At 39.6% G+C, this 18578-nt stretch overlaps 1 protein-coding gene across 1 annotated transcript; it reads left to right on the plus strand.

The window, feature by feature from the left end:
- Positions 1 to 145: 145 nt before the first annotated feature.
- Positions 146 to 17188, plus strand: fscn1a (fascin actin-bundling protein 1a). The gene is made up of 5 exons (XM_088937071.1): positions 146 to 1103; positions 8152 to 8308; positions 12134 to 12255; positions 13460 to 13627; positions 14227 to 17188. The coding sequence occupies exons 1-5, from the start codon at positions 281 to 283 to the stop codon at positions 14430 to 14432; spliced, it is 1476 nt and encodes a 491-aa protein (XP_088793197.1). The 5' UTR covers positions 146 to 280; the 3' UTR covers positions 14433 to 17188.
- Positions 17189 to 18578: the final 1390 nt, after the last annotated feature.

Here is an 18578-nt window from a genome sequence, read left to right on the forward strand (position 1 = left end):
GCATCTTTGATCACCCTTTTTCTCCAACTGCAAACCTAAAGGCTTTTGCTGCAGTTTTCTCTAAAAAGTCCCCTCGAAACTGGAGGCGTGGCTGCGAGACTGACATCACTCATCTGTATAAAAAGCTGCAGCTGTGGCTGGAGACTCAGGCTGTCTGAGGCTGCAGAACGGGGTGCTCCTGTCTCCGAACAAAGAAACTGAGCAAGCATCATAATCATAGCACAGAATCATCTCTTCTACCAAAACAACAACAACATCCTTTTGTAAGCCAGTAACAACAATGACGGCAAACGGTGTCAGCGAGATGCTCCAAATCCAGTTTGGGCTCATCAATTGTGGGAACAAATACCTTACCGCTGAAACGTTCGGGTTTAAGGTCAATGCCTCTGCCACCAGCATGAAGAAAAAACAGATCTGGACCCTGGAGCAGGATGGAGATGACTCCAACATGGTCTTCTTCAAAAGTCACCTGGGCAGGTATCTGGCAGCGGACAAGGACGGCAACATTACCTGTGATAGCGAGACCCCCGGCGTGGATTGCAGATTCATCATCGTCGCTCACGACGATGGGCGCTGGTCTCTGCAGTCTGAGCCCCACAAGCGCTACTTGGGCGGCACGGAGGACCGGATCACCTGCTTTGCACAGACCATCTCGGTGGCGGAGAAATGGAGCGTCCACATCGCCATGCACCCTCAAGTCAATATCTTCAGCCTCACCAGGAAGAGATACGCTCACCTGAGCTCCAAACAAGACGAGATCGCCATAGACAGGGATGTCCCCTGGGGAGTGGACTCCTTGATCACTTTGGTCTTCCAGGACCAGAAGTATAGCCTTCAGACGTCGGACAACAGGTTTCTGAAGAACGATGGCGCGCTGGCAGAGAAGCCCGACAAGACCACTGGCTACACTCTGGAGTTCAGGTCGGGAAAGGTGGCGTTCAGGGACTGTACGGGGAAGTACCTGGCACCCTCGGGGCCCAGTGGGACCATGAAGTCTGGCAAGAGCACCAAGGTTGGAAAAGACGAGCTGTTTGTAATGGAGCAGAGCCACCCCCAAGTGGTGCTCACCGCTGCCAATGACAGAAACGTGTCCACCCGGCAAGGTAGGGGTTACTCTTCACATCATGCAGCACGTTTTTGAATTTGAAATTGAATAGGCTGGCATAGGGTTGGTTATTCTTCAGAAATATGATCATACTTCAGCATAACGGTGTAAGGAACCACAAAACGATTCAGCACTGCCTAATTGATGTTAGTGTAGGATGAATGTTTTTGGAAAAATATCGCAAACTGCTTGACTAAAAGCACCCGTGTTCGTAATTCAATAAACACAATTTTAAATGAATCTATATGCATAAGCTTATCTCTTTATGTATTGTAAACGTCACGTTTGCAATGCCTCTTTTATGTACAGTAGCAAAGAAATGGTTAATTGGCCAGTGAATGTATTTAATGCTAGGAGGTATTTTTCTGAATGCTCCATTTAACTGAAATCTTTCATCCGTCTTAAACAGCATGATTTGCTTCATTTTTTTTACGGTCTGGGAAGGGTCTATTTTAAGAATGGGAGCGCTGTCTTTTAAAGTATGTGTATTTATGGTTTGGGCTTTGAGGAACAACGAACTCAACAGATAAAGGACTTAATTTGCAAATCAAATTCTCTAGCTTCTGTGCAGACTGGGCTTCAGACGAATGCAAAACAAATAGAAGACATCCTAGAATTTTAAAGTAATGTATTATTTTAATTCTTCGGCTATTAACGGTTTCCTTTTCCCAAGGACTCCCCTTCTCACACAAAGGATTCTTACTTTTAATACTAATAAAAATAGTGGATGAACTGTTCAGGTATTTAAGCGTTATTTGTTTTTCTTGGTGGGTGTTGGGGAGTCAAACACCCATCTGCACAACTTGCAGTGGTATTTTACCTAATTCCGAGGCTTCGACTTTATTTTAAACTGTGCTTGGAAGGTATGTGCCATGTGTGGATCGGTTTACTCGTTTCTTCCTCCGTCTTTCGCAATGTGCATTTGTTTCGAGTTAATGTTTGACGCACAGAAGACTTCCAGAGACGTGCTCGACCATTTGGCTAACCGACAGCCCGTATGTGTAACAAAACAAAAGATGCGTTCTGCAGAAGGCAAGCCCTCACGCCCGCAGCACGTCTTTTTTTTTCCCCCTTTATGCTCGAGTCAGGAGCCTGTCAAGGCAGAGCAGCAGGAGTGTATGTGGATTTTCGAACGGAAGCATGCCTTAAAATTTACTGTGAAGAAGCATGCTAATTTTGTAGCCACTGGGATGCGCTTTAGAGAGGCTTCGAGTCATGGGGTGTAAATTACAACCGGCAGACCTTTCTCTTGGGGGGGGGGGGCAGTTCTCCCCCCCAAAGTTTCCTGGATTCAGATCAGAAAGTGGAGTCATGTTTCCTCACTTTTTAATATTGCTGTTATTTATTACCCTGATGGCGTGAGTGCCTACGATCTTGTGAAGCAACCTTCATTCTGTTGCGTGGAGAGATTTAAAACAACTGAAGTCCTATGTATTGATTCTGTAGGAGGTTTAGGGGATGTACCATGTGTTATTTGGGCAATATGGAGCTTTGCATCACCTTAGCTCTTATCTCGAATAAGAACTTTTTTTGTGATTACAAGTTATAATTTGTAGTTACCTTGCTTAATGCCTCAGATTATGCAAAAGTCTTTATTGCATTTTAATGGGAATCCATAAAATATTTTCACATTTTTTCATTCTGAAGAAAATGGTCTAGTTTTTTTTTAGATCCTTCAGTGCACATACAGAAAGTAGTTGACCATCTTTTGTTTCTAGCAAGTATTACTTGAATTGGATTCTCACAGATAATGAAGCAATTAAATTGTCATTGACTTGAGCAATACAAAGTAGGTGCTGATTTAATCCTGAAAGTCTAACTTTAATCTCCTTATCTATTAGTTTAAAGTCCCAAAAGGCAAAGCAATAACTGCATTTCTCTGCATGTATAAACACATCTACATTTTTAATCTATTATTTAATAGTACAAGGAGCTAAAGATTTTGCAACGTGAATTTAACTCTGCATGCAGCAGCTTACTGTTGAATATTGCAAAACATGCACGTTTGAATCAGCTTCACTAGTTAAAACACTGAAGCTTGCCCATGTTTAAAATCTGCATCTTCTGCTTTTGCTGACATAGCATAGTTATTTTCCTAATGTTCAGTTGTGAATTAAGATTCTTGTTAATCCAGGTTTACATTTTAGGTGTCTTTTTTTCAAAAAATATTTTTTTTTTTTAAATAGCATGCACTGTCACTACAAAGGCCAAAAGTCTTCATTTGTCTCCCGTAAACGGGCATATTTTTATTTTCAGGGCTGTCATCTTGGTGTTTTATCTGCCACCCTACAGAAGCTCAGATTGCAGACTCAGGCCATTCACGCCAGAGGGTTGATTAGTTGTCAAGAGCAAGCTGCACATGGTTTGAGATGGGCATGTGAAGTTGAAAACTGGGCTCTTTTCTACCATCTTCACTGCACAATATGCCCCTTATCTTGAGGAGTTTTTTTTACCAACACAAATTCTGCTGCATCACTTGGTAGAAGTGGGATGTACATGAGTGATGAGCTATACTTATTCATAGGTACATTTCTACATTGTCCATCTGCATATCACTGACATCCAGTTCCTTTATTGAACTGAGGAACCCGACGGGCTACTACTTAAATTATAACAGTCTGACCCATTTGGTAATTGAAAGTTGCCCCTGACATTTTTATTTAACAGGAGTGTTTAGCCGTTGGAGTAAACTTCTATCGTTACATAGAGGAAGGAAGAAGGTGCACAGTTTGAATAGTTCTTTGTTAATGAAGAATAATGTGGTATAATCTTTATGCATTATTTTGGATGATCTCATGTTTGATAATTAAGGGGTTGTGTTGTAGCCAAGGAATGTTAACCTGGGATCAGTTTAGGAAATACCCCCTTTACGATTCCCTCGTATTCATATACAGTAGGTATGAGTAGTGTACTTTTCCATTAAGGTGCTGCAGGGTGCAACTGAGTTTTTTTTTTTCTGCTGATGTCAGGAACCTCTTGACCTTGCAGCAGTTTCGGATATCGAATGCATAGAAATCATAAGTTTTTACATGAAATTGGAAGAGCCTGGAGCCGGCCGGTGTAATTTGAAGAGAACAAAGGCAGTGTGATCTCACCAGGCCTCCTCATCGGCTGCAGCTGCTTGGGCCCCATGGCGGCTTGGCTTTCCGAACAATAGGGGCTCTCAGAGAGGTTAACTTGAGACCATGTGCGTGAAGCCTGACAAAACTTCATGCACAGCTCCAATCTGCATTGAACTCTTCAAAGTTCTTACTTTCTTACAAAATGGCCTAATGCAAGGATTAGTAGGAGAAACCATTTTGAAGAAATCTGTGTCTTCATACCCCTTTTTCTTAAGAAAATACCAACCGCTGAACATGTAAACTTGGGTATGGATTAAAAGCTCATCCCACATGCCAATAGCAGATGATAATCTGTAACTGAGTTTAATGGTTAGAAGCAATTGTTCCTGGGACTTCAAAAGCTGATTTGTTTGAAAATCAGTTGTCTAGCCAGATGCGCATATTTCTAAATTCACTGAAGACCTTTTCTGAACCATACACTTTTTTTTTTAATAGAATGGAAAAAAATCTGATTTAAAGTGTTTTTCATCCTAAAATGGGTTTAGCAGTGCAATGCTGAAGCCATGCCATCCACAATTTGGCAGTTATCCAAATCTAGCCCATCATTATTCTGTGTATTCCTATGATTTGGGCTATTAAGATCCAGGTCTTGCTTCCTATTTTTCTTTTTGTCAAAGTCTGATTACTGATTTAGTCTTTTGCCTCTCAAAGTTTATGTCCATGTTTTTCCTTTCAAAAGTATTTACTTGCCTGTGTACTGAAAATGAGTTGAGAGCTGAGCTACAGTTGTATTTCTCGGCTCAGTGACCTGATTTTTTTTTTTTCCCCCACCAATCTAACAATACTGCCTGTCCTCATTGTGACCCTAGCAGCGTTTGATTTAACTTAAATCTCCACTGAAATGCTGACCTGAGCATCCTTTCCTTAAATATGACCATCCTGCCAACACCCTGAGCTGACCGGGTTGTCTTAATATTTTTCTCAAAAAGGATGAGGCATCTTGCAAAAGCTTTTGAAGTTTTGAACATTACGGGATGTTAATTTCATAAGATGCTTAATAGTACATTTTGACATTAGATGCCTAGTTTAATTTAAAGATGAGGCTGAACTGTGGCCTTGTGTCTACTGATGCTTTTTGGTTTGCTTCTACAAAATTGCATCATTATATTGTGACATGTTTTTCAGGGACCGTCTGATCATTTCCCCCCCGTCTTTAAAAGAGATTTCACTTGGTCTGGCTGATTTCACTAGACTTCTGGATATTCCTGTTCTGTTGCATTTTTTCAACTGTTGACAATTTTGTACATCTACTAAACCTCTCTACAATATGTATTCATCCAGCCTCAATCTAGGTATATCATTACAACAGGGTTTTTAGTTTTGCCTGTTGTGAAAGTAGTTGCCCTGCTTTTAACAGAACCTTTTTTTTGCTTTGGAGTAACCTGTTAGTTTAACGCCATTATCTTGAAAAGTGATTGCAATACTTTTGTCCAAGGACATTTTTTCTGAATATCTTTAAGGAAAATAGTGCTGTATTAAAGATCAGGTTTCTTAAATAGAATATGGTTTTGACCTCCAAGTACAACTTCCTTCCTTATTTTGCCTTGGTTAAGAGAGAGCAGGCCTAACTTGAACTTTATTGCCATATGTAACTGGTACATGTACTGGTACAATAGAATTCTTACTTACAGAAAGTCTCTCAATTGTAAAACAAGTGTAAAAACACAAAATGCAAACAGTGCATCAAAACAATATACAAACAAACAGCAGACAATGTACAAGTAAACGTAGACAGTTTGAATGTAAACAATACAGACGTGTAAACAATGACTGGAGACTGCAATAAATAAGAAATCATAATGAGGTAGATTTTGATGGTGTAGGTGTGGTCCGAGGGGGATGGCTAAATGTGTTTGCCAATCTCACTGATTGTGGATAGAAGCTATTGAAGAATCTAGTGGTTTCTGTATGCTCTTATCTCTATCTAGCCCATTCTGTAGTTCAGTAGTCAATTGATCCAAAGATCTCATTCAGTTATTTCTTGAACAAAGCCAGGATATAGTCTTAAACATGGCTGGGTAGCTTTTTCTGTACTCCCACAACCCAATGAGGAGGAAAGTGTCTCCTGTTGTCAGGTTTAAGTGCACTTCCACATAGTTTCCACTTGTTCTCTAGGATTCATGTTTCACCGTTCATTCTAAATCCTCCGGGTTGATTATTAATGCCTTTGAGGATTAAGAATACTTGTATCTCTGCACTCTGGTTGTTGTTGTTATTATTGGAGAATCGGAAAGATTCTGAAGAAGCAGAAGGAAGGGCGATTGTGGAGAACAGGTTTGTTGTAGGGAATGAGGATTGTGCTCCAAATTTTTTCCTTCATAAAGCAAGGCTGCCTGTATTTTATTCACAATGCCTTTCCTAGGTTGAAACTTAGCAGATGCTTTTTTTTTGGGGGGGGGAAATTGCCTCATGTAAAGAATGAGGGCTGTGATCCAAGTAGTGCAGTAAAAGTGCTGAGCGAAGACCTCTTTCTGCCAGTTCTTAAACCATAGACCTTTCTTTTGGCCAAGTTCAGTTTTGGGCTTGTCTGAACCCCTCCGTCTTAATCTCCTCCTCCAACCCCCTGCTAAACAGCTCTTTATAACCATCTGTTTCTCATCTTTGCTGTTCAAGTTTGGATAATTCTGAGAACTTGATATGCCAGCAAAGCGCTTATATTCCTAAGATTACCAGCTTACAAGAGTAAGGAATATATTAATAAGGCTAGTAAGTCTTAGAAACGTGCTTCTGTTAAAAATTGAAGTCTAGGGAATATACAGGGGTATTAGTAAACATGCTCTGGCAAAGTCCTAAGGATGAGAATGTAAGATGAAGTACTTGATGTTTATTAATGATTTGGCTATTTTCACAATGTTCTGTTGAGAGTGCATTCACTTGCAGTTTCACATATGGTTCATAGAATTGTTAGTCCCATTATTTCTTGGTCCATGTGATACAGTATCTTTAACAGGCCTTGCATTATAAAGAGGTGGTTTAAGTACATATATTCTTGTATTGTGTTGTAAAGAATCTCTCAATATAGGTGCACAATATTCAGAAATAAATGGGAATGTGCAAGTGTGAGTTTTCTAAAGAAGGGAGAACCTTGAATATCCGCAGACGATGAAGTCTTTCATCTGCATACTATCTGCACTCAAATACTGGTGGCTTTCATGACTAGGGGAGGCTGATATGTTGTGCTGACCTGCACAGCAGGTTGCGTTTTCCATAAGCCGAGATTTGGCACATAAAAAGGACCAGGGTGACTTGGCAGCTTTCAGTGATGGAACTGCGAGAGAGATGTGTAAAACCCACTCCCTGACCTCGCTGTGTCTAATTCCCATTGAGCACTGTGGATTTAATTTAATGGCAGATATCTCCCTAATACATCATGTTGTGTAAGGAATTCTATCATTTTTAAAGCCTTCCCATTTTAATTAGATTGGTTTATATATATTCATAAACAGCAAATAAAAGCACATTTTATGTAAGAAGACTAACCGTGTCCAACTGTCCTATATAATATTATGATACAGTATATGGTGGTAACAACCATTCCATTTGTTAAACCACAATCTTGTGTCCTTTTCCAATTAATTCTTTTGCTGGGAGATATGCCAGAAGGCACAGTGTTGCAAACGGAGGTTGATGTAAAACGTTCAAGAGTAAGCGACTGCAAAGTGAACTTCAGGAGATTGTGCAGTTCTGTGTGTCAACCACAAAACTGTACACCTAGAGTAATTCGACATCTGCAGCACTTCAAAAAGGAGCTACTGCTCAAGCCAAATTTGTGATTGATCCCATTCACATTAATTGATTTGTTGTTCTCTGGTTTTAACTGCAATATCTAGAAACCTGTTGTGATTTCGTTAAAATAATAATTCCCCTTGTATACCCTGGCAAAACGCAATACCTAAGTGTCTAAACACTAGATTGCATTTTCAGGAATGGACCTGTCTGCTAACCAAGATGAAGAGGGAGACCAGGAGACCTTTCAGATGGAGGTCAGCAAAGACACAAAGAAGTGTGCTTTCAGGACCTGCACTGGGAAATACTGGACCCTGACAGCCAATGGAGGGGTACAGTGTACTGCCTCCACCAAGTGAGTCCAGCCCTTTTTCACAGGGGTAGCATGGCCTAGCTTTTGCTCCTCACAGCCACAGGCCCCTCCAATCTTCATTGTATGTTGTTAAGGTTACACACATCGTATTGGTTGTATAGAAACTAATTTCGCCCTGCCTTGTGCCCGTTGCTTGCTGAGATAGGCTCTGGCTCCCCCTGTGACCCCGAGTTGGAAGAAATGGTTAGAAAATGGATGGATAAACTTCTTTCAAGAAAGAGCTCATCAAGCTTTGCCCACGCTGGCATGATACCAGGAGCTTGGGGGAGGGGGGGGTGCGTTAGAAGGCTAGCTTAGGTTATGTTGGTTCAGTCACGTCCCATTAATGTGAACATGGGTGGAAGAAAAAATGATGTTGTGGTGTAGAAGGTATGGGGTTACCCTCTCCCCCCTGCCCCTCTAAAATAAAGCAAATTTGTTGGAACGCATTAACATTAAGGCATTGTTTTGGTATTTTTGCTTTCTTTACTGCCCCTGTCCATTTTGTTCTTGAAGGTCAGCAAGGTTGTGGCTAAAATGAAAGGCCTTCACTGCAGGAATACCTAAAATACTTGACATCAAGATAAATCAGATTACAAATGAGAGGGATCCATTCAGCTTGTCTAGCTCTTTGGTTTTTCTAGAGTTAATCGACCCTCTGTGTCTTTCTTGAAGTTGATGAAGCCAACCTCCTGGCTTACAAGTGTGTCCTGTAATATTCTGTCCGTTTAACGTGCCCTGAGTGACGTGATCTTCTCTTCACTCAAACCCATGAGCTTCTTTATTTGGATAGTGCACATCCTTGTTCTTTTAAAACATGGACAGTGACTATTGCATCAGTGGGTTTTATGGGCACAAGATTGTTTTGCTAGGCTGTGAGATGTTCTACATTATCGCACTTGTCACGTTAAGTGGTCAACTTAAGGTCAATATGTATGTCTACTAGAGTGACTTGGACTGAAGTATTATCATATGGTAGACACTGGCCAAATGCTCTTTTCAATATAGGAGGTTCTTGCATGTGCAGCATTTAAACAGTATATATTTCTTAGGCTATCATTTTCTCCACCACAATTCTATATAATAAAAATATAATGAAGTTGAAGTATATGAAATTTGATTCCTTGTGTTGTGCCATTGTTTTGATTACATTTGGCTCCTGAACATACTAATTTCTCAAAACTGGCTTTCTTTTTAGTAGTCTTTTAAATTAATTTAGAAAGCTTTTGGTTCTCTTCAGAAAGAGTGCAATATGTACAAGAATTAAGAAGCCCTTCTACCACAATCAAATGTGGTATAATGCAGAGTACCAAAGAAAGGTTGACTTTGCATTTATAATTTTATTTGAACTTTATAAATCTGTTTAATTACTCATACAGCTACAATGTTAATCGAGGCTGTAAGATCTCCTGGAGAACAGTACTTGAATAAAACATTGAGTATAACATCTCCACTACTGCAGTGTCTACTGATAATGACACAGTAACTCCATTCCATATTTGTTTGCAGTAGTGCTTGGCAATTTGTCTGGAGTTTTAAATGATTCAGGAGGAGATCAGACCCTATCCCTTTTCACTACATAAGGGTATGAAAGTCAGAAACTACCCTTTCTTAGCTGTTGCATTAACACATCATTTATGCCATTGTGGCAATCCTCTTTTTCACCCTAGCTGTGTCTTCAAGAGAGGAGGAGAGGAGAATTGTAGGTTCACCAGGGTTTACTGTGCTTTAATGGTTAACAGGTGTGTGTGATGGAAAGAGAGTCGCAGCCAGTAGCCTATCATGGCAAGAAAATTAAAAGTTTTGAAGGCCTAATTAAATCCCAAATTTAGGATAAAGAAGCATTGAAGAGAGAATTGCCTTTTCACAATTTTTTTTACCAGAACTGAGCAGAAAATTGAGTGCTATAGAACCTTATTTCTTTTAAGAATGGGCTGGATGAGATCCTTGAATCAATGAATTACTATGAAATGGGCTGTTGTTCTTCAGCTGCTTGTTTCCTTTCTTCCTCTCGTTCCTACTTGTCAGGAGACCTTCTCATTGTGCCTTTGATCCCAGTAACATCTTTCAAAAAAATCCTTTTCTTTTCTGCCATCCACTTCTACTGTATTGCCTGTGCTGTTGGCACTAGCATTGCTACTTCACCCACAGCCCTCAGTGAATATGCAGTTGTCCTTGAACCTTCAGGTATCCTGATCATGGTCCATTCTCCGGTTGTGACTGGTCCTTTTCCTGTCGCCATCCTACTGGGAAAGGTGTTAATCCCCGACCCTTTTTGCTTATGGCTCTGCAACGCCCATCTGACTAGCAAAGCAAGATGGCAAGTGTGGCACAGTCCTGTTCTTCCATCTCCTCAGAATATCCACTTCTGCTTTAGTCCTTTTCTCCAGATTCATAAATGCCCAGGATGCTGTCATCCTTCCAGAAATACCCCAACTCTGTGACCATTTCAGTTCTGTGATGAAAACGATTTCTCTCCCTAACAGATTGCTGAGAAGCACACACTTGTTCTATTTGCTCTTGCCAACCACCTTCAAAATATTTTGCCACAGCTATTGATAATACTGGAGCATGATATTTTGCAATCTGTAGTTCCATCGCAGCCCAAACATCACACTCTGGAGCTTTCTTTTTATTCACTGCAAGCTCTACCTTAGTCTTTCATATTTTAGACAACTGTCTCAGACCTGTGCTCAGGCTCTTTCCACCTTGAGTGTTTCAAACTTGGTACCGTTTCGTGCGGAGGGAACCATAGGGGCTGTAACATCCACCTGGTTTCTGGGAATTGTTCACCTTCAATGCCAAGCTAAAGGCTAGATATCTTACTGCCTTCCTCAATACTCATCCTGTCATTCCTTAGTCACCTGACCCTCAAGTGCCTACTAACGTCTCATTTATTTGACCTTGCCTGTTCTCGGCACCATCACATCACTCGGGATGCCAACAGCAAGTTGCAGAAGCAAGGCCATAGCAACAGTGCCTGGAGCAAATAAATGACATCACCTTTCAAAAAGTCTACCTACAGTCTCTTGTATACTTCCTGTTTACCTTTACTGCATCCTCTGTAACTTTCAGTTTTAATAAAGGTAAGTGTTTTTCAGCCCCTTGGCCTTGTGGGGGGGGGAAATCACTTTTTCTGGATTCCTTATCAACACTTTGCAAACTGTATTCTATCGTTGCCTCAATTCTTTGGGGTTCCACCTGGAATATTAAGATATCTGTCCTCATCCTCTCAGAAATCTGTAGTTCACATTATAAATAAAGGCTGATCTTCCTTCCCCATCTTAGGAACGCGAGATACCATATAAATTGCTAAACGACAGAGCAGGAATTTTCATTTGATATCAATGTTTATTCATCAAAAGCCCTTATAGCAGAAGCACCTTTGCCACCCCAGTGGGGAAGAGCACTTCTCTCCTTCTACTGTCAAAATTCAAACCTACAGCACGTTTGTACTTTGAATGCACTGCTACTCTTTTATCAACATAACCCTCTCTGCTCTTTCTGTAAACTTTGGTTCCCTTCTGCTTTCAGAATTCTCAAGGCTTTAATTTTTTTATTGTGGGAGGGGTTTTGACAGTCCTTATGGTCACGTTACCATTTTCTCAAGTGGATTTATGACCATAAACCTACTTGAACCAAGTTCGAGTTGGAATTCGGTAGACCTACTTTGGCTTTGTAAGAATTGTTTTTTTTAACCTAAACTGAACTATAGTTCAGTTGCGTTGTGTGGTAAACTAATGATATGATGCTGAAAAGGTATCAAAATCTGACCTCAATTAGTTCATTTTCAGTAACACTTTTCATTGCTTGTCTTTGTGTTATCAGGACTGCTAATTGTTACTTTGACATTGAGTGGCGTGACCGGAAAATCACCCTGAAAGCTGCCAACGGAAAATATGTTGCAGCCAAAAAGAATGGGCAACTGGCAGCCACTACCGATGCTGCAGGTGAGTCCCTGAGATAAGATCTGCTGCGGGTGAACATTTGAGTCCATTTACCTTCGCTAATGCAAAACTATGCAAGCTTAGTGCTGATATAGCGAGCTTTTCATGTTAATGTGCTTGACAGTGAAGCAGAGGTGATTTCATTTTGCATTTGATAAAAACAGTTGTATGTAATGCCTTGCAAAAGTATTCACTCCCTTGAAAAGTGTCCATGATTTGCTACCATTGAGCTTCCAGTCCTGGCCCTTTCCAGTAGATCTTCTATATATCTGTTTCAAACTGAGAAAAGGGAAACAGTGCTGTTTTGTTTGAAAGAAGGTTCTTAATGGCATAGTTATTTAATTCAGTTCAGGTAAAGATAATGGTCTCTGTGCAGTCATTTAACCTGACTCCAAAATGTACAGGTTTGAAAGTTCCCAAATGAATTTGAAGTTGCATCTTGCATTGCAATACAAAAATTAAACTAATGACTTGGGGACAAATTTACCCATAGACCACCTTTTCCAAACCAAGCAGTTGGGTATGAGGGAAATGAGTTAAGGATGACCCTGTGAAGCCAATGGTGACTTTGAAAGAATTTGTGATGTGGCGGAGGGGTTGGCGGCGGTTCAGTGTTCATTTACCAACAATATCTCGCACTTCAGCTGCATGTAGGAACTATGGGTGGGTAGCCAGAAAGTAGAATTGCTTCTACTGTTTGGTAGTTATTGCTGCCAAAGGGACACTTCCACCAAGCACTTACAAGGTGAAATATACAGACTATTTAAGTTCCGGTTTGTATATTTTCTTTACAGGTTTTGGTGACATTCACCCTCTGTCACAGTTGTACGAGTTCTGCTCGTTAATTCCCATTTTGAATGAGAAGTTAATTTGGAAAAAATTTGATATATTTGTAATTAATCACAAATGTTACTCTTAGTAGGTGAACTTTTGCAAGACCCTGAATGAATGCCATGGTTTAAAGAATACAATAGGTTAAAACCTTCGGTGTATGAAAGTAATTTGGTTGTGTAGATCTTTATATTCAAGATACCATAGTTTATTCACACCACTGTAGCCATATGGTAGTTGGTCTTGATCTAAATAAGTCTTTATATTTACCTTGGCTAACATGGATGGGAGCAGCCTTTCTTGTTTCTTCCTTATGTCGCAAGACATTTCAGCGTATTCTGATCCTCTTTCTTCCCTTTTGTCCCTTTCCTTTAAGGTGAGACTGAAGAGTTCCTCATGAAGCTCATTAACAGGCCCATCATTGTCCTGCGAGGAGAGCATGGTTTCATTGCCTGCAGGAAGCTGACTGGAACCCTGGACTCCAACCGCTCCTCTTATGATGTCTTTCAGCTGGAATTCCGCAATGGAGCTTACAGTTTGAGAGGTCAGTCGAGTCCTGGATTTTTGTTTTAGCATGGAATAGTATAGTGATTTCAGTACCCAGGATAATGCTGTGTAAGTCATGGGGATGCGATATTTGCCATACTGCAATTGTTCTGATTTGCCAAAAGTCTATGGTGTTCAGATTTTTAGCATTTCAACTACCTTCCTCTAATATTAATCTCATTTACAGAAAAATACATAATATATTGGCATAAAGAATATTTTAAGAACTTAATGATGAACTTTTTCTAATGGATTGCAAAATAAGTTATAAAAGGTACCAGGATGCTTTCTACGATATATGTACTACTCTTATTTCAACGGAAAGCACAAGAATTGCAATGAGTAGTCCTGGACTCCAAAGGTAGAGTCTGGAGAGGTACATAAGTGATCCACTACTACTAAAGTAAAGTTGCATGTAAAGTTTTATAAGATTTATTAATGACCCAAATAAGGTTGGTTGGTAAGAACTTTCTGAGATGGAAAATGAGTGTAAGGTCTTGCTGTCTAAGAATTGGCTCTTGAGGCATCTGTTGACATTTTCTTCAGCAGTTCATTTTCCTTGGCTTTTACTGTATATGTGGTCCCTCTGTCTCCCAGATAGCACAGGTAAATACTGGATGGTTGGCAACGAGTCCTCGGTGGTCAGCAGTAGCGACGCCCCTGTCGATTTCTTCCTGGAGTTCTGCGATTACAACAAGGTGGCAATCAAGGCCTCGAACGGAAAGTACCTGAAGGGAGACCACGCTGGCGTGCTCAAAGCCATCGCCGACGACATCGACAGCTCCTCTCTGTGGGAGTATTAGAAGCACTTTAGCAACCACTGTGGCTCTTTTTTTTTTTTTACAATTTTTATTTTTTTTTTTCTTTTAATGATTTATTTCAGCGTGCATGTGGGGTTTAATGGTTCTAAAGAATGCAGACCTGCCATGGATTGCTAAGCTTGTCAGCCTTCACAGGACAGCATGTCGCTAGCTTTAGGGGAAGTGTACATTCCAGAAACCCCAGTTAGACGGGGTCTGTTCTACATGTAGGACTGATGTACCTCTGTATTGTTCTTTCTTGTCTAAATGGTGCCTCACAGTTGTGTGAAGAAAATTATAAGTTGTCAAGATACGTTTTCACTTTAATCACAGCCTAGAGTTCAACTTTGTGAGAAAGTACTAGATTTTGAGACTTTTTCTGATGCACGTTGACCGATTTTTGTTATTCTGGTTCTTAGAATAACGTGCTTGCTTGTTAGTTGCTAATGAGTCCTAGCTGAGATGCACAAGAGTTTGATAGGGGGAAATCGGCAAAAACGTTTTTTGCTAGACGGGAAGAAATAGGATGCAAAACCTCTTGCAGGGGCTTCAAGTGAACCCTGCTTTCAAAATAAATACCAGTGGTTTTCTAACCACCGCTATCCGGTCTGTCAAGCACAAGTACACTTTCACAGACTCGTGAAAAGCAGTTTCACACTCCGTCAACTCCAGGGTTTGCTAGCTGAGTTTGTGCGTGGTGGCCTTCTGTGGCACAACTTTATTTGTTAATGCTAAAGATGGGAGCAAATGACAGGATGGCCTGTTAAATAAAACTACAATTAAAAAGCAGATAAAACTAATGAATGAAAGATGGATACCAAACATGCAAATATCCATCATTTTCAGTCAAATTAGCCAAGTGGTTTTGTTTTTTTAACCATTTTCAACAGTATTTAACGAAAGACCTTTATTTTACAGTATTTTGTGCTCTTGTCTAAAGAAACCTGACTTTCTTGCCATAATTTGATTCAGTATTTATGAAGTATACATTGAGAAGTTCTATCAAAGGTCAAAATAACCCTGAATGAATAAAAATATGGTCCTCCATACACAAAACTTGTGGTTTCCACTTGATTTAACTGAGACCTTTGTAATGTGAATAACCTAAAGATGTGATGACCAAATACTGTTCGCTCTTTGTGCCATAATATTTTTTTTTTCCTTTTTGTCTCATGGAAGAAAACTGAACTGGAAATGCTTCAGATTGTTCTGGGCTTAAGTGCAATGTGCACAGTCATCTCAAACAACTGGACCAAGAGAAAAGATGAATGCCAAATGTTGCATGACAATTCCACAGTGGAAAAACTAACATTCTCAAATTTTATAATAGCCAGATTTAACCTGTTCACTGCAACGTACAGTACACGTTCTGTTTCAAAATGTAGTGTTTAGATGTAGGTGTTTGTATTGATTACTGATCTGAAGTTGTTGCAGGTTCAACACCGTATATAATTGTATAATAAACTAGTCAACTGGACCCTTGTTAATCCATGGCAGGATTGCTTGCTTTCTTCCTCTGTTGCTGTAACACACAAGCTTCAAAGAAACAAATTTATCTGGAATGCACAATTGTTTCGAAAGTTCTGGAATAATTTACGAAACTCTTTACTTTTTGAAGGCACAGTCTTTATCATTGTTTATTTTTTTTCTGTTTTTCCTTAAGCAAATTGCAACAAAGCTGATTCAAAACCCCAAACACCCCACCACAGCCTGTTCATCTATTTTGACACAGATCGACTGTGGCGTTTGACTGCTCCAGGTTCAGACTACAGCTCTTTTTGTCAGATTTATCAGCAAGCAGTGGCAAACGTATTCCAGGCAAAATGGATGTTTAGCAACATGAAAATCGCATTACAATTCCATTTACTTAAAGAAAATTTGAATATTGCTTTAGTATTAACTAAAGTAAGTGACTAGCTATGAACCTAGACTTGATATTACTGCTTTAAATGTTTCTCTTTCCAATCTAATGTCAGAAGCTCAGATATTCTGGCATGTACAGTACAGCCTCTATAGCTCACTTTGGTGCTAAAAGGTAGTGGCTAAAACTATTTAGACAAAAGCTTATAGTAGATTCCAGTTAAACAATTGCACAAAATCATTGTCAATGCTTTGTTTTTCTTTTTTCTCTAAGTGACCTCTCAAGAATAGGCAATATCTCATGTCATGAAAAACGAGCAACCATTTAAAAACTGGAAGAGTTTCCTGGTGCTAAAATGTCTTGCAAGCCACACCACACTGAAATTCTGTACATCAGTTCATCTCCTAGGTAGTGGTAGGATTTTAAGGCAGGTCTGTCTTCACTGTAGCAATGCTCAGTGCGCTGGTACTCCATTCCACCTCTGTGGGTGCCAGTTTTTCTAACCAAAGAGCCTACATTAGGCTGGAAAGGGGTACCATTTCAACTACAGTGGGTGTACAAAGAAAGCCTTAAATGCTTTCTTTAAGTGCTTTTCAAAACAAAGTCAACATGCTACTTGCAACAGGAGACCACATGAATTCCTCATTTGTTTGTTCAATTGCTAATGACTGCTTTTCAACTGACAGAGACAGTGGGGTTGTCAACAAACCAGGACAGTAATATTGATAATGGTTGTGCCTTGCTCAGAGTATTGGTTAGGTTATGAAACATTCCTCTTCTGTATCTTGTAAAGGTGGAACTTTATTTTTTATTTGGATAACTGTGGTTACTATTTTTTTTTCTGATGTGCCATTTGTATAACTTAAAACCAATGTCAAATAAAAAGTTTCCATATGAACTTTTGAAGTTGGTTTTACTTCAATGCTTTTTAATTGGTCACAGGATGGAAAATGCACTTGCAATGCCTTGGTGAGTTTTGTAAATTGTGCTCAGTGTTTTATTAATCAAATTTTGCCCGAAAGCATCTACAAAACACCCACTCAAACCAGCCCTACAGAACACTCCTATATAGTTTAATGGTGTATGTGGGTAGTAAACCAGTTATTCCCAAAAACCTGGCCTTTTCACCAGAAATGTGAGAATTTGTGTCCTCGGGTATTCATGTGGAGTATGAATCTTTTTCTTTCAATAATATCATCATATTCTATATTCTTCATGAACATAAATTACACACCTTTGTCCACATGCAGACTAGTAGAACAGTCTATTAATATATATAGCCATAATAACATGGGTTGAAGGTATTTAAGACCTGACATGGCTACAGTATGTATAGGCTCTTTCCTATGTTTTCATAAATCTTGACCTAAATCATAATTTTCTATACTTATACAGCACTTTTTTCAAAGAGCTTAACAGTAAATAAGGACTCCCCCCTACCATCACCAATGTGTAGCACCCATCTAGATGATGCAACCTTATGCGTGTCATTAGTTTTAGAATACAGGGTCGTAGGATTTTCCAAGTAACATTTAAAAACAAATTAGGGTAGCAGATTTGTTTTTTTTAACCTTAAACTTTTAAACTACACCAATTTCAGTTGCGGTGCCCTTACAGCGCTTGAAACATCTGCTATAATATCTAGATATTTGTGTGAGTGTGCTACTGGGACCACTCTGCTTTGGAAAGTTGACTTTGGAACCTAATCCACACGTTGCACAGAGCAGGAATGTAGTTTTTTTCTGCATTTGATTTGTTCATGAATGTCCTGAATTTGACCTCACTCTCATGTTCCTTATATTGCTTTGTTTATTGAAGATTGGCCTTTCACATAAATGTTGTTTGGTTCAGAAATTAAATCTAAATAATTTGATTTTAAAATATTATAAATGTAGCTCTGTAGTAGTTTATTTTTACCCTTCATTTTAAGATATTTCTAAGGAATTTTGTGAATCTTACTGCATTATGGACTGCTATACTGGTGACCAGTTTAATGAGAGTCTCCAGAGCTAATGATGAAATAGAGCTGACATGGAGACTTAACACCAGGACAGATGTATAGAATTAAAAACTAACTCACAGGTTAGTTCTTGGCTGTAGACTGTAGATTTATGAGAGGAAACACCCTACCAGCTTATATTTGATGCAGATCTTAAAACATATGAGGGATATCAGAGACTGAGTCTGAAATTAAACCCATGTGACATTCTGGGCCTGGTTTGATATGCTTACGTTTAAAGTTCTAGTTAAACACTACCTTGTTTCAGATTTCAACACACAGGGTTGAA

This window comes from Atractosteus spatula, chromosome 18 (assembly GCF_055471065.1).
Source record: "Atractosteus spatula isolate fAtrSpa1 chromosome 18, fAtrSpa1.hap1, whole genome shotgun sequence".
In the NCBI taxonomy this organism is placed as follows: domain Eukaryota; kingdom Metazoa; phylum Chordata; class Actinopteri; order Semionotiformes; family Lepisosteidae; genus Atractosteus; species Atractosteus spatula.

Bases quoted from the DNA above. Each gene is read 5' to 3' on its own strand.
- fscn1a (XM_088937071.1), top strand. From the start codon at position 281: ATGACGGCAAACGGTGTCAGCGAGATGCTCCAAATCCAGTTTGGGCTC. The intron at 12,256-13,459 runs GTGAGTCCCTGA...CTTTCCTTTAAG, and splicing joins AGCCACTACCGATGCTGCAG to GTGAGACTGAAGAGTTCCTC. The intron at 13,628-14,226 runs GTCAGTCGAGTC...TCTGTCTCCCAG, and splicing joins TGGAGCTTACAGTTTGAGAG to ATAGCACAGGTAAATACTGG.